The 14,586-nt window shown below is 40.0% G+C and overlaps 1 protein-coding gene across 1 annotated transcript in view; it reads left to right on the top strand.

The window, feature by feature from the left end:
• The window catches only part of NFIA (nuclear factor I/A), a 357,711-nt gene that overhangs the window by 308,053 nt on the left and 35,072 nt on the right, over nucleotides 1-14,586 (top strand). Inside the window, exon 7 of the mRNA XM_009883983.1 lies at nucleotides 13,093-13,271. Coding sequence (XP_009882285.1) covers nucleotides 13,093-13,271 — 179 coding nt within the window. The remainder of the gene's footprint in view (nucleotides 1-13,092; nucleotides 13,272-14,586) is intronic.

Here is a 14,586-nt window from a genome sequence, read left to right as displayed (position 1 = left end):
CAACTACATTAAAGAAAACAGAGAAGTCTGGTTTCAGCAGTCCCTCGCCTTCGCAGACCTCCTCCCTTGGAACGGCTTTCACACAGCACCATCGACCTGTCATTACAGGACCCAGAGGTGAGGCCTAACCCAAGAGCCCCCAGGCAGCTTAAACGTTAGCCACGGCGCCCAGTGTCCACCCCAGCGCCTTTCCACGGAAAGTCATCGCCACGTGTGACCCACCCACTTCAGAAGCTTGATAACCCGGAGGTTTTAATTGTCAAGACCTGCGTTTGGTTTTGCTAGGCTGGGCTGATGACCAAGCAACGGTGCCCAAGGTGGAAACACTGGTTTCTGGGGGCGTGGGGTTTTATTGAAGAGGGTGGGCAAAGGGACAGAATGTGTTACAGAGAGTGTCTTCTGCTTGTGTCCATTCATAACATAGATTCACTGGAGATAGGGACCCAGCACTCCCTTCTGAACCACGGCTGTCTTCCAGCACTATGGCTTTGTTTCTGCCAGTCGTTTAGTGCTCGTGTTGTTGGTATCAGTGTGCTGAAGAACCGCCTTGTTAGGGGACTCCTTTGAAGTTGGTTCCTGCAACGCTTTGGCTGGTTTTCTTCACGGTACTCTTCTGACTGACTTTCCAAGTAAAAGAGATGTCCTCTGGGTCTAGATGTGCTTATACATTTTTGTTAGAAAGATGCATTTGCATTTAGCCTAGAAAACTAAATGCAGTACTCAGTTCACGTTTGAAAAGGAACTCACTTGGGCATAGTAATATACACAAATGAATGAATCGTCTTACAAAACTCTTTGGAAGATATAAAAATAGGAATGAATGGTTGTGACATGTTTCTTTCTGCTATGAAATTTTGTCTCATTTAGACAAGATTATTAAGGAATCGGTCGAATGGTGAAGCATAAAAAAACATATTAGCAATTCATACTGGGAATTATTTTGAAATGTCTGTTTGGCTTTCTTGTGGTTTTACTGAGGGCAGCATAAACCAGGAGGAGCCTCTTTGTCTGCACAGTCCAGGTGATGTGGTGGTGAAGTGGTGGAATTGCACTAAGTTGAAGTGAGGTCAGAATTGCACTTCATGGGCTTTTGTGCTTTGTTAAATCTACTTATTGTATTTTGATTTGTTGTGGTTAATCCCATAAAAATTATTCATTACCCTTAGACACACACCTAGATCCTCAGAAGATCTTAGGCATCTAAGATCTATACAGATTTCCCTTGAAATTTGGATCTGAACTATCTGGCAAATGTACCTCCTTTTAAAAGCCTTGATAATTGGTGATATAAGTATGAATAATACGAATGTTCCATTAACATTATATTCAGTGCACATCAGCTGACTGAATTCCTATCTTTTAGTTCAGCCTTTTAGATTGGATTGTTGATTGATTAGTTAATAGGCCTTTCTTTATTTAGCTATGTTTAACCTCACACTTATTTTTTAAGATCATTGAATGCTTTTGTCTGCCCCTGTTTAGACCCTCTGTTTTGGATTTTTGTGTGGTTGAGAGAGGAAATGTATCACTGATGAGGTCTTGTTTAAATCTCATCTGCAGTCTGTTTTCATGAGACTTTTTCTGTGCACCGGGGGATACCCATCGGCTACGTGAGAAGAACATTCAAAGACAGCCAGAATTTGAAAGAGCAAATTACAGTTCCCAAATTTTTTTGTTTGGAAGGAGATGTCTGTAAAGAACTAACGCAGTTTCTAATCATCGTGGTGCCTAACAGGTTAACCAAAACTTCTTCTGCAACATCATTTAGAAGCATCTTCTATTTTATGCTTGTTCACGAACAAAGTCTTGCAGACTTTCAGGAAAAAAAACCCCCTCTGAATCCATCCATGGATTCTTGAAGTGTCATCATCCTGGAAAAATCTTGCTCTGGACTTCGTTCTTTGTTCTTTTTGGACATTCCTCCTCAGTATTCTTCTTCCACAGCACACTGGCTGTGTTTATTTCTCTTCTACAACAATCGTTCTGTTAGTAAAGGGTAATATACTGAGATGGATTATTTTCTGCAAATCCAGCTTTGTTCTTTATCCCATTGCCTCCAGTGTACTTTAGGACAGTAAGCAGAAGCGAGAAGCTTTTCAGGTATCAAAAGTGTCAAGAGTATAATGCAGTCATATAAGAGGATATAATCTTTGAGCAATTACTATCCACCATTAGTTTCTGGAAGTGGTACCTTTCTGCAGAAATTAACGGTATACTATAGTACACACACGTTGCATTCTCTTTGGATACATATGCATTATGTAAATGGTCAGTGGCAGGTCATTCTGAGTGGTCTTCAGAAAAGTAAGAGCAGGATTTAATCTTCAGTCTGCAGAGATATTTCAGAGAAAGCAAAGTTACGAGTAAGTAGGTCACCATCAGAGTAAGCTCCTCAGCCAACTGAGCGATTACAAGAAGGTTCAATCTCCTTCTGATGTTCATATGTGCAAGTTTATCACTTGGATGTGTATATGAGATGCATTTGTAAAGCACGATCAAAATAGACAGCAGAGAAGAAGCTGTAGACTATTCATGGCAGGTGTTGTCATTGACAACCAGTGATTTATAACTTCTCAGGAATATTCCCGAATCTTTCACACGCTTCCAAACATTCCTTAGAACACAGCGCACGTCTTATGCTGGGGTATCCCAGGATACTGAGTGCCCTTCCCAGTGATCCCCACGATGAGTCATTTTGGAAACAAGACCTGCTTGGAGGCGGAGCAGATCCTTAAGAGGATTTCTTAGCTATGAGGTGCTCCATTCATGAACCAGTTGGAAAACCTCTGGTTTCATGAAATTGTCTGTACTGTACTGCGTTGTGGAAGGCTGTGCACTAGTTTGCTGTCTGCATTGGTGCTGCTGCCAGTACGCAACCCAGCTGGGCAGTAGCCAGCAGAGAGGATCTGAGCTGGCTGACCAAAGGACCAGATGTGCAGTGAGTGCTGGCGCATGGATGCCAATGCTTCAGTGACTCCTCAGTAGTTCCAACAGATGGTGGTAAGATCCAAGTTTCTTTGGTGATAAGCTAGCAAAGTGATTCATGGAGCCTCACTTGATGATGGCAGTTTTTTGGGCATGACTCTATGAATGCACCATATGTCTTCTCTGGACCAGCGTGGTTAGGATTCAGTGTCTGGCAGATGGTAAATTGATCACCTATAGGGTGGCTTTAGCATCTCTATCAGTTTTAGAATTTATTTCAAAGCATTGAAAATTCAAGCAGTTAGAACCCTGTCTCCTACGCAGCATACTTTTGTTACCTGCAAGTTAGATTATGTGGTGGTCAGCGTAGCTCACCACAGTACTCCAGTATTGCAAAGCCATCATATATTGCTGGCACCTTACAAACTTTCCCAGACATTAGCCCACTTGAACTCTTTACCAGACAGTGAAAGGTTTGAACACTATGGCTGACAGCAGTATTTACATAAAAGGTTTTAGGTTTCCATGTATTGCTACTTACACTCTAGTGACTTTATATCTGGAGCTGGCTGAAACGTTAAATTGACCACGATCTTGTAAACCTAGGATATACGGCAGCCTGTGCTGTAGAGCATTCAAGCATTTCCACAGAATATGACAGCATAGATCCTCCAGGCCAAAAAAGCAAGGAAGAAAAGGCAAGGAAAGAAAAAAGATAAGAATGAGATGGTACGTTAGGAAGATAAATGAAGGAGAAACACAATTACAAGAAACAAGAACTACTGCACAAAGGGAAGAACCCAAGGAAATGGGTGTGTGAGCAGAAAGAGAAGAAGGGATGAAAGTCAACTAGTGGAGTGGTTCCCATTATATTAATTTCCTCCATAATAAGCATTGCCATTGAGATTTTCATCAGGACAAGGCTTACCAAAGAAACTCTCCAGGATAGTACTCTCTGTTCGTGCCAAAGTGGCAAAAACTTTATGTCACATATCTGGGAAGAGATTGTGCCCTTCTCTATCAAAATTCTCCACAGCGTCACCAAAATATCAGTGCCTGTTAGCTGTCCTGTCAGCCAGCTCCAAGCGAGTCAAGTGGTAATTCCTGCCACCTCGCTCCAGACCTACTCAATGTGAAACGACATTTTTTAATATCCTGTTCCGTACAACTATCTATAGCTGCTCCTCGATGCTGTCAGCTGGCAGACTAATGTAACCTTCTACTTTCCTTTGAATTTTGACCCCAAAAAAGCAGTGCAAGTTCATTCGCATACAGACACATCAGGTCAGGGGTTGGTAATGTCAGGCAGCCGAAAGAGGAGAGAGCCACACCACAAGGGTAAGAAAGTTGAGTAGAACCTTAAATAGCGTAACGCTGACCAACAGACGAGCATTGCTTTTGCGACAGCGCGGAGGAATGCTCCAGTTTACAATGTCAGGATAGCTGACTGTGTAGGTGAAGATTTTAATTTTTCTCCATTCGCTTTGAAAGAATATGATGCTGAAGGAAAAACACTTTCCTAACAGATGGCCTCAAGGTCAAGGTTTAGTAATCACTGGATACCCCACCCAAACTGCCCTCGACTCCCATATCCCAGGCAGGGGAGGGCAGAGAGGAAGGCTTGCAAATGGTTAAAGCTTCAGCTAAACAAAAGTCAGGAACCGTGTAATTAAAACTCTACCTTTGTTGTATTGTAAAGAGTTAGCCTGTGACATAGGAAATATTTAAAGGAGCGGGCTGTTCAGCTAATTTGTGTGTGAGTGAACTGCTTAGACAGTCCTATCCTAAATTAACTGTAAGGCCACCCACTGAGATTGCCTCATAAAGGGCCATGATTGCTCAGCTTCGTTTTGTATAACCGTTCAATAATTACTAGATAAATGCATAACTAAAAGCTCTATTACACTAATAATTTGTACTGAGATAGATGTGTGGGACACCATGCTGGGTTAATTTGTCATCCCTGCAGCAAACTTCTAAAGAGGGCTCTTTTGCAGAGGAATTGTGTTAATATGTTGCTCCAGTGAGGACATGTTAGAGCAACAAGATGACTTGGTCGCTTAATCTCCTAAAGAGGCAAAATGCCTGGAGGGTAAGTGCCAGAAAGAAGAATGGGGGGTGATTAACACAGTGGACCCAGATTTAAACTCATCCTGACAAAAGGAGCTGTTCTAACTGAGCAAAAGAATGAAAAAAGGGGGAGTGTTAAAAATACTAATAGGATTTCATGCATCCCTAAAAAATAATATAAAAATAAAGTGCTACAGGACCAAAGTATTTTACCCATGCTTTTACCGATTCTGTGTTCAGTTTCTTTGCTCTCTTTGATGTACCCGTGAAGTTAAACTACATGCTTTAAACAGTGCAGTGAACTATAATATTTTTATCTCTGCTTTATGCTAAATTCTTCTAGCTTCAGACACACACAAAAAGCACATTATTGCTTTAAATATGGAACCCATGTTTAAGCATCAGAGCTCTGGATTTTCAACCTCCTCTATTGACAGAACCATAAATCATGTTAAAGTTAAGTGAATTACTGTAGCGTGGAACTATAGCTTTAACAATGTTTATGTAGTATCAGCTTACCATCTACAGAATGAAAGGGGAAAAAAACACAGATATTAGAAATGGGAATGTGGAGTCCTATTAACTTAACAGCAATATATCACTCCAAAGTCACAGATTCCATTACCATGCCCTTTTTAGTATCAAAGCAGAATTATATCATCACACACATAAAGGTTGTGGTTTTTAAGAGAATTTACATTTCTATTGTAAACTTATCAACTGCATTTCATTATAAGAAAGACATGATATATTCTCCTAGCAGTAGTTTTTATCTTCTATGTGGGAATACATCATGTGTATTAAAAACAATAATAATATGCAAAAGTTGCCAGCATTTAGTGGGAAGTAGGAATTCTACAAATAGGTCAAATTGTTGGGATTTTTTCACCTTTAGCTATGGTCTTGAAAGGAAGGAGTGCTTTCTATAGGTATGACTTTCATTTCTGTACCTTGAAATCAGTTCTATAGTATTCTCATCTCCCAAAGGCAGAAGAATTTTGACATGTTTTAAAACAGTCTGCTCAAAATAGCTAACTTAACTGGCCCCCTGCCTATGCCAGAATCTGGAACCAGCACTCAGTTCAGCTCTACAGGTTTTCAAAAGCAGTCTGTAATACTCACAATCCAGAATACACCAATAAACCCTGTGCCCAAACACAGCTTTAAGCATGTTTTCTTTTTGCTAGGAATTCCGTGGGCCCTGGCAAAAGTCCTTCTGCCTCCCACTTGCTACTGCAAAAATTCTGACAGAAAGAGTATTTCTGAACAAAGGGTCCAGGTGCCTTATACCACTCTTGAGAGCAGCAAAAAGGGGCTGACAGCCAGCCCCAACCTGGAGATACCATGGGTCTGGTTTTTTCAGCAGTGCTTAGCCGACCACCTGCACTTGACTTCTGGAGCAGAGAGGTGGACATTCTCCAGTTCAGTCCTTCTTTTGATGTCCATGGCCAGGAACATCCATCGTATTTAGGGTATTTGTGTATCTCTTGCATCGGTCAGCTGTTTATATTGTATTTTGAATGTTTCATCTACGTTTGCCTACATAATGTGGAAGTATCAGCGATAGCTAAATTTTAGCCGTGCTAAGAGGGTAAGGCCTATTTTTGTTCTCCTACCCCAGGATTTCCCAGCCTTGTCACTGCCATGGGAATGCAAGAGAGGATCAGTTTGAATTTAGCTCATCCAGGGACCTGACAGACATGTTACTGAACAGCCCTTTTGCACCATTATGGGACTTAAGCAATACCTAAGCTTTCCACTGATCGGAATTCCTTCCAAAGGGCTTTTCCTAGGACTGGTCAGTCCTGCCCTCAGCAGCTCAGTATTTAAGTAGGGGCAAGTCCTTGCTATCCTGAATATGAGATTGCTCTACATTTATCACCCAAAAATCTATTCCTAATGGGCAGTAAGAAAAACGGGGACTTTCAGAAACCTTTGAAAGAGTTACGGGGACACAGCTCCCATTGAAATTCAAAAGGAGTTAATGAATTCTCTCCGGACCTCTGCAAATCCCAGCCCAAGTTTCTTAATTATTTTTTTCTTGTTTGGGTAACTGCTTTCATCACAAAAATCTGTGGGCTTAAAGCTATTGTTTTAGGCTTCTATTCTTTACCTCTTGTATTGTATTATACACAGAAGTGTAAGTTCCTTTCAACAAATTTGGATTATTGCCAGATCTCCTTATTAAAAAGTCACTCTTCATATTTCCGATAAACACAGCTGTTTCATGGTGTTTGAAAGCATTTCACATCAGCCAGCATGGTGGCTTAGCCAATTAGTACTCTAATATGGTCAATTTTCAGAATAAGTACCTTTGGGGTACAAAGGGTGGGATACATCTTGCATAATTTGAACTGGCACTTGCATCACTTAAAATGCCAGGAGAAAGCTTTCAGCATGCAGGGAGTTAAAGCAACTTAGAAGCCTGAAGTGGAAACATCTAGCAGAACAAACTGTTCTATAACATTTCCAGGGAAATGACTTTTAAAAAAATACTTTCTTAATTGTAATGAAGCCAATTATAATGGCCTCAAAAACAAGCTGATAAAAATGATCCTGTTTCATTATGATTATAATGTTACTATTTCTAGGAAGATTGATCAATGTTTAATCAGCTATTAGTAAACTTAATTATCACCTTATAGAGGAGGTATCTGAGCATCGTGCCCTAGTGAAGCCACTGTTGGCCTGGTCTGATGGACTAGCTCTTGTGCCTGTGAAGGAACAGTGGTTTTGATTCCCCAGACCGCTCGCTACCTCTTTGAACAGACGAGGAGTGCAGGGCGATAGTAAGCTTTTCCCGAGAGGGAGAAGAGCAACACTAAATGACCCTTTCAAAGACTTCAAACAACTTTATGAAGAACGAAATTTCATCCAGTCATCTGGACTTGAAGGGGTTGGCAAGGCTTTTTGGAAGAGGAGATGGAAGGTGGATGTATCTCCCCCATATGTTGGTCTGTGCTGGTGGAGAAATCTGTCTGAGCGCTGCAGGTGCGATCATGAAGTCCCTTTACCACATCAGTGAGCGCTCCCTGGGAGAAAGGATCCCGTGTGTATTTATTAGGACTACTCCTTTGTTCCAGGAGAAGGGCCTGAGAAGGGTACTAACTATCTGAAGAAAACCATAACCTGTTTCAAATTAACTGATTCTTTATTATCTCATCGTTCAGTTGAATAGAATTCACAATTTTGGCTCTTCTTCACTTGCTTTAGACACGTGAAGTGCTAACCTAATCAATGAATGCGACTCATTTTATTAGTCAGTTAGTTTGTTTGTTATTGGCTACTACAAATCAAGAAGGGAAAAGACAAGACTGGCCTGCGTAATCAGATGTTTGAATTCAGCGTTCTGAAAAATCCTCTTATTTCTGTGCTGCACAGCACCACGAACTCATAAAACACTAAAAAATCCAGTATAGCACGCAACAGCTGTACTGCATAATTACTTGGCCCAATAGCAGTAGTTTTAAAATACTGGTAGATCTGTTGCAGGCCACCATACATTATCATCTCATTTTCAATAAAAAGTCTGGGATGTTTCAGATGAGCTTCAATGGAATTAGAATCATGTGTGCTTTGAAATATTTATGCTTGCCTTGAGATGGAAGGATAATTCCTGCCTCCAACCCCCCCACACAAATAACAGATTTAATAATGCCAGATAGTCCAACTCCTCCGTACCTACAGCAGGTAGAAATGAAGTTCTGATCTGGAATACGCATATTTTCAGAGGTTGTAGAACTTATATTGTATGTCATTTAGTGAGGTCAATAATAAAATATAAATGCCACAGGCTGAAAGACGCCAAGAGAAATATGGTTTGGCAGCATGGAGCTGCTTAGGGATACATAAATAATAAGTCAATAAGTAAATAAATAATAGACAAAGACCTGTTTTATCTTCCATCTGAAGAACTCAAAGAATTTACAATCACTGATTGAGACTTGTAATATCCCATCAGAAGCACGTAAGTAGTAATAGCCCCTTCTTATACATGGGAAAACTTGCATCACTCTAGGCATGGTTTTCAGAAACAATGACAATAATTTTTATTAAGTGGTTCTGAAAATCATGACTGAAGGGGCTTGTCCATGGTCACCTGCCCCTTTTAGAGGCAAACAGGGAAAATAGCAACCTGCTCCAGTACTTCACATCCTTTAACTGATTAAAAATGTTTACGAGGATCCATATATTTGGGAATACAGTTGTGTTCTGCATTCAGAAGTTGTTTGAAAGGCCATTTTTGCATGCGCTGGAGTTGGTGACCACAACACAGCTATCAGAGTAATGGTCTGTATCTGGGCCAGCAGTTTTTAGACTTCAGTATTTAATTCTCGAGTATAAGGCAGGCACGCTTGTAATGTTGATTAGTTTAATAGTAGTAGATTCTTCTTCCTCAGATCAAACAGCCCTTTCTTTTGCCATTTAAGAAATTTGGTATTTCCCAGTCAGAGACTGCAAAAACAAACCTTTTGGAGATCCTTACTCCATTTGTTACTTCTTATGCTAATCCATCTACTCTGAGAAAATGAACCCTACGTGTCAGTATATGGCGCAGACTGAGGACTGATGCCTATTCGGTCTTGTTTCCTTCCCTAAGTCTTTCCCGTGATCAGCAGAAAGCGCTTCAAGGTTGCGCTGAGGAGTTGGCCAAGTCTCTGAAGAGGAACCACTTTCTCCTTCTTGCGGCACTTAACCTTCCTGAATTATTGTTGATCATTTCTGCATTCACTTTTCTTCTCTCTCTCTCTCTGGGAAGATCACCAACAAATGGTTTGCACTTTTTTTTTCTACCTTGACATGCTGAGGAGGTCAGGGCAACAGAGAAAAAGACCCAAGACTTACATGCCTATGAGTATTTCTAATAACCATAGTACATCTTTCATACAGCAAATCAAATTATTAAATGAAGAGTTATACCTTGGAAAAGCTAAATACAGTGCGGTCTTAGGCCTCGTTTTGCATTTCCGCCTGTTGCCTGGGTACAGTATTTTATTCCTTCTTCTTTGATTGAAATAGCATTTCTATCCCCTTTTCACCCAGTAGAAGAAAGGGAATAAATTTGTTCCCAGATGTGTACAGAGGACAGTGCAGTTACATAACAATTTCAAATAGTATTAACAGAGCTGGTGCTAATATGATTTTTTTAAAATAAATATTCAAAAAATCCCAATCTATTTTTTACTTTTAATTTCTCACTTTTATCTTCATCTTCCATTTGACATACAAGGAAAGGGGGAACTATAAAAAGGAGATATGAAGGAAGAGAGGACACACTATATGCTAATGAAAATTTTGTTGTAGTCATCAAAATGCTTACCACCAACTTTAGTTGAACTAACATTCCTGGCAAAATATTTTGACAAGCTCTAAAATGCCTGTTGCTTCCTGGAGAAGGCGATGATACATTCATACCTGTAAAGTGGCTCTGACGTAAGTGTCATTAAAGCAGTTACACCTCAGGGGCTGGTGTAAGTGAGATCAGAGGTCGACACTTTGGGTGGAATTCACCTAACTGAAGGTGCATGTGTAGACTGGAGGTATCTACCTTGGAGCTAGTATCGGTGACGTCCCTTCACATCCACTGGTGAGCCAATCAGCATCGTCAATGAAGTCCAGTCAAAGGCAGTGGTCTATTTTTGGGTGAGATGAATGGCTCCTTAGACACCAATGGCTCCTTAGACACTGAGTTCTTTTTAGTTCTCCGTTGATTCTAAGATAATTAGCTCCATGGTAGAACCCACATTTAAAAAGGTGAATCCCACATTATCTCTACGTTTAATAGCACACTTCAAAGTTACAGCCTCTCCCAGGAGTTTGGGGACAGGAAAACAGCCTTAATTTCTTCCTTTGAAGATTTGGGTTCTTTATCTGAAGAGTTTTCAAATATACTGTAATTTAAGATGCAAACTCAGAACAAAACTATTTGTCTTAAAAGTGAATAAGAAATAATTAACTAGGTTTGTAAAAACAAGAGATAAGCCCAGATGTGCAGACAGGCTGAACGGGCTGGGCACACAGGTGTTTGCCTTGGCCTTGGAATAACTGTCAACATTTCCATAACAAGGAGTGTGGGATATGCTGCTTCTTGTTTCCTTTTCCCAAGTGCAGCGTTGCAGAGCTAGCACGGCTGTGGGAAGACACTGTTTTCCACTTCCGCCCATAGGCCACAAAATCTAGCTGTTATAAGACAGGTATAGCCTACGCTGTCAGAAGAGATTCACGGGATATACATCGACTTTGATCAAAGACAGCTGAAGGCTGCACGCTCCCTTTTGGTTCCTCACCTCCATGCTTTCTTTCAGTGGTGTTTTCCCGTTGCACGGGACGCAGTTTAGTACCACACATTTAGTACGTGTTTCTCTCTCTGTTATGAATATTTTAAACTGTATTGAGGGGAACAGACTGGGAGGACTCGTGGGGTTAACAAGGTTACAGGGGGGGCTTTTCATGGCAAGGATGAGAGCTTCATATTCATCCCATATCAACACCCCAGGCATGAGTGCAGCTCTTTTTGGTGGTGGTGGTAAAGTAATCATTCCTATCCAGTCGTGGAGAAAGAAGTACATAGAAGTGCTGCCCAGCCAACCCTTAATGAGTGTTTATAGGATAATGCAGTAGGTTTCCTTGCTGCTGTCTCTGAGCTCGTTTTATCCACATCTTCAGGCTCTGAGTTTGCTAATGGTTTAGTAATGCTTAAGAAAAAAGTTATTAGTAAAGTGTCATATTATTAAACTGGCGATGAACAAGACTAAGTGGCAGATTTTAGCTTTTATTTGACTGAGGGTTTTTCATAACATTCGTCATGAAATGAGTGTTTGCTCGTTTGTATTTGATTTTAGTTAACTTTCCTGCATCTCTCCAATTTTTCAAAAAGTGCCAAAGGCTGTTTTTTCCCTCTTGTATATTTAACTTACTTCAAAGCCAACACATGAGTTTCTGGTAGGGTATTACCTCCCTTGCATAGCCTTTACCTAATCGGTTATGTGTGGTGTACAAGTGCAGAATATGCACACGAACACCCTTGAAAGATTACTAGGATAGCATGCCAAAGGAGCAACGGGGATGTAATGATGATCGGTTGGTGAGAAATAAACTACACTTTACGGATGAGCTTCTGCTCAACCAGATAAATTGGTCATTCTAAAGGAAAAGCGAATTCTCATTTTTAGAAGGGAAAGGGAGAACTCATAGCACTATGAATGGCGGCAGTTGCTACCTCGTGGTGACAGCTATCAGTGGAAAGCACTGCTAGCTAACACGGGTCCAACCCAATATATCTTGAAGGCCAAGGAACTGGGCAAGGTGTCACATAACGTTAGGAGAGCATACGGCTCTTCAGCTGCACTTGTAGTTCTGCTGAAATCAGCTGAGGGTAAAATCTGTCATTGCCAATGGGCTTGTGTACATTACACCTTTACACCTTCACTGTAGTACATTTTCCAGCTGGCTTGTTGGCCCATAAATTCACCAAATAAAACTCCATCCCTGAATGCAAGCTGGGGACTTGCTGAAGATTTGAGCCTAACATTATTCAGGAGAAATGTAAATGTAATTTTCAAAACGATCTTGCCACTTTGTGCATGTTCATTAGATGAAAATACGTTACTTAAAATAAATGTTCCTAAACTGAGGTGGAAAAAAAACCCCAACAACAGGAAGTGTTAGACCATCTTTAAATGATCAGCCATTTATAGTACAATATAAAATGGATTCATATGTGCAAATCCAAGTTATATGAAATGTCAGTTAAATCAACCCTAATCTCCCAAATACATTTTTTTATTGCCTGATTGATTAGGACTGCTCTTAAGGTGATGAATAGTTTTCACTTTCACAGAGGACTGCTGATTCCTTTTTACGTGTCCACTAAAAACACAGAAAATCCTTTAAAGTGTCTGGCTCCCTTTGCTTTCAGGATCTAGATGAAGTGAGTGTAGGACACAATGTGGTCTAATATATTAATTGTGAAGATCAGATGTATAAACAATACTGTACATTTTTTAAAAAGACTAAAAGTAAAACTACGGTAGATTTAAACTGTTTTCTTTTCCGAAGGCAAAACTCTATATAACTTCTTTGTTTTCTTTCCTATAGCAAGTCCACATGCAACACCATCGACTCTTCATTTTCCAACATCACCCATTATTCAACAGCCTGGGCCATACTTCTCACACCCAGCAATCCGCTATCATCCTCAGGAGACTCTGAAAGAGTTTGTCCAACTTGTCTGCCCCGACGCTGGTCAGCAGGCTGGACAGGTGGGGTTCCTAAATGTAAGGAAGCCGTTTTTATTTCTTCAGAAGTGTTTGTCCTATGTAAAATTAACCATGGGATTATGGGATTATTTTAACAGCATGTTGCATCCAGGAACACACCTTGAACAGTCGTTGGAAGGGAAAAAAACCTGCTGCTACTGCAAAAATATTTAAAAAAACAACAAGAAACCTCCCCAAAAAACCACTCGACCACATTGTGGTGAAATTAACTTAAACTGTCAGAGAAGCTGGTGATACAGTGACCTTTTGGGTGCCTCCACAAATGACTTTGCTGCATGCGTTGTAACCCTAGTGGAACGAGGGTTAACAAAATATGAAGGCAGAATAATTTTTATTAATTATTTTTGAAGTTCAGGGGAGAGTGGGGGGGAAGGAGCAGGAAAAGGGAGGGTGAGAAACAGATGTTTCAGATCAGCTAAGTTCATTAAAAAAAAAAAAAATACTGCCTTATAGCACTTTAGATCAAGTTGACCAGTACTTGAACTCAAGATGTTAAAAGTACAGTTTATTATGGTTTGTTATTTCTGTAAGCAGTTATCTTTTCCCCTTATCTCTATGAAAAATTAAGCAGAGTTCCAAAGCTTCAAATAACCATTTTCATTTTTTTTTAATCAAATAAAGTGAATCATCTTGCTATTATTGAAATAGCATTCCGGTCAAATACAGAATTTATAAATTTTATGTAAATCAAATCTAAAATAATGCTCTGAATATTTCATGAAATGTAATGCATATAACTTTTTCCAACCAATGAAGTAATAACTGGCAAAATTACTGTTTCTCTCCTGACATACATACGATTGAAAGTGTTAATGAGAATTAGTTTAATTATTAGCATCTAATTTATTACACTTATTTAATAAGCTATATTGTTCTCAGTGCTTTCCTTTCCCTAGCAGAAAAACTGACTCTACTTATTCCAGCCAGTGCTGGCTTTGAATAATGTCTGCAATATGTTAGCAGATACATTTATGTCTAGACAACAAATCAATATAGTGCTTTTCTTTTTCCTTGAGTATTCATTTGCTTAATTTATCCCAAACCATTCAGCATTATGAACTGTTAGCGCGCTCACAATGAACATACAGCAGGGGTCTTCTTGGCAGGAAAGGGACCTAATTGTGAGACAAGATAGTGTTTGAGAGATGTCACTAATATATTAGTTTATTAAAGGTACTGGGTGTTGGAAAAATAAATATCCCTGAAGGATTGCTTCTTACTGCAAACACTAGTAACTGCAGTCTTTGAAGTCAGTGGGAGCGCTGTTAAGTTAAATGCAGATGAATTTGAGTCTTATTTATGCCCTGAACCA

Source organism: Charadrius vociferus, unplaced genomic scaffold, assembly GCF_000708025.1.
Source record: "Charadrius vociferus isolate BGI_N301 unplaced genomic scaffold, ASM70802v2 scaffold423, whole genome shotgun sequence".
In the NCBI taxonomy this organism is placed as follows: Eukaryota; Metazoa; Chordata; class Aves; order Charadriiformes; family Charadriidae; genus Charadrius; species Charadrius vociferus.
Note: the sequence above shows the minus strand (reverse complement) of the source record. Positions and strands in the feature narration are given on the sequence as shown.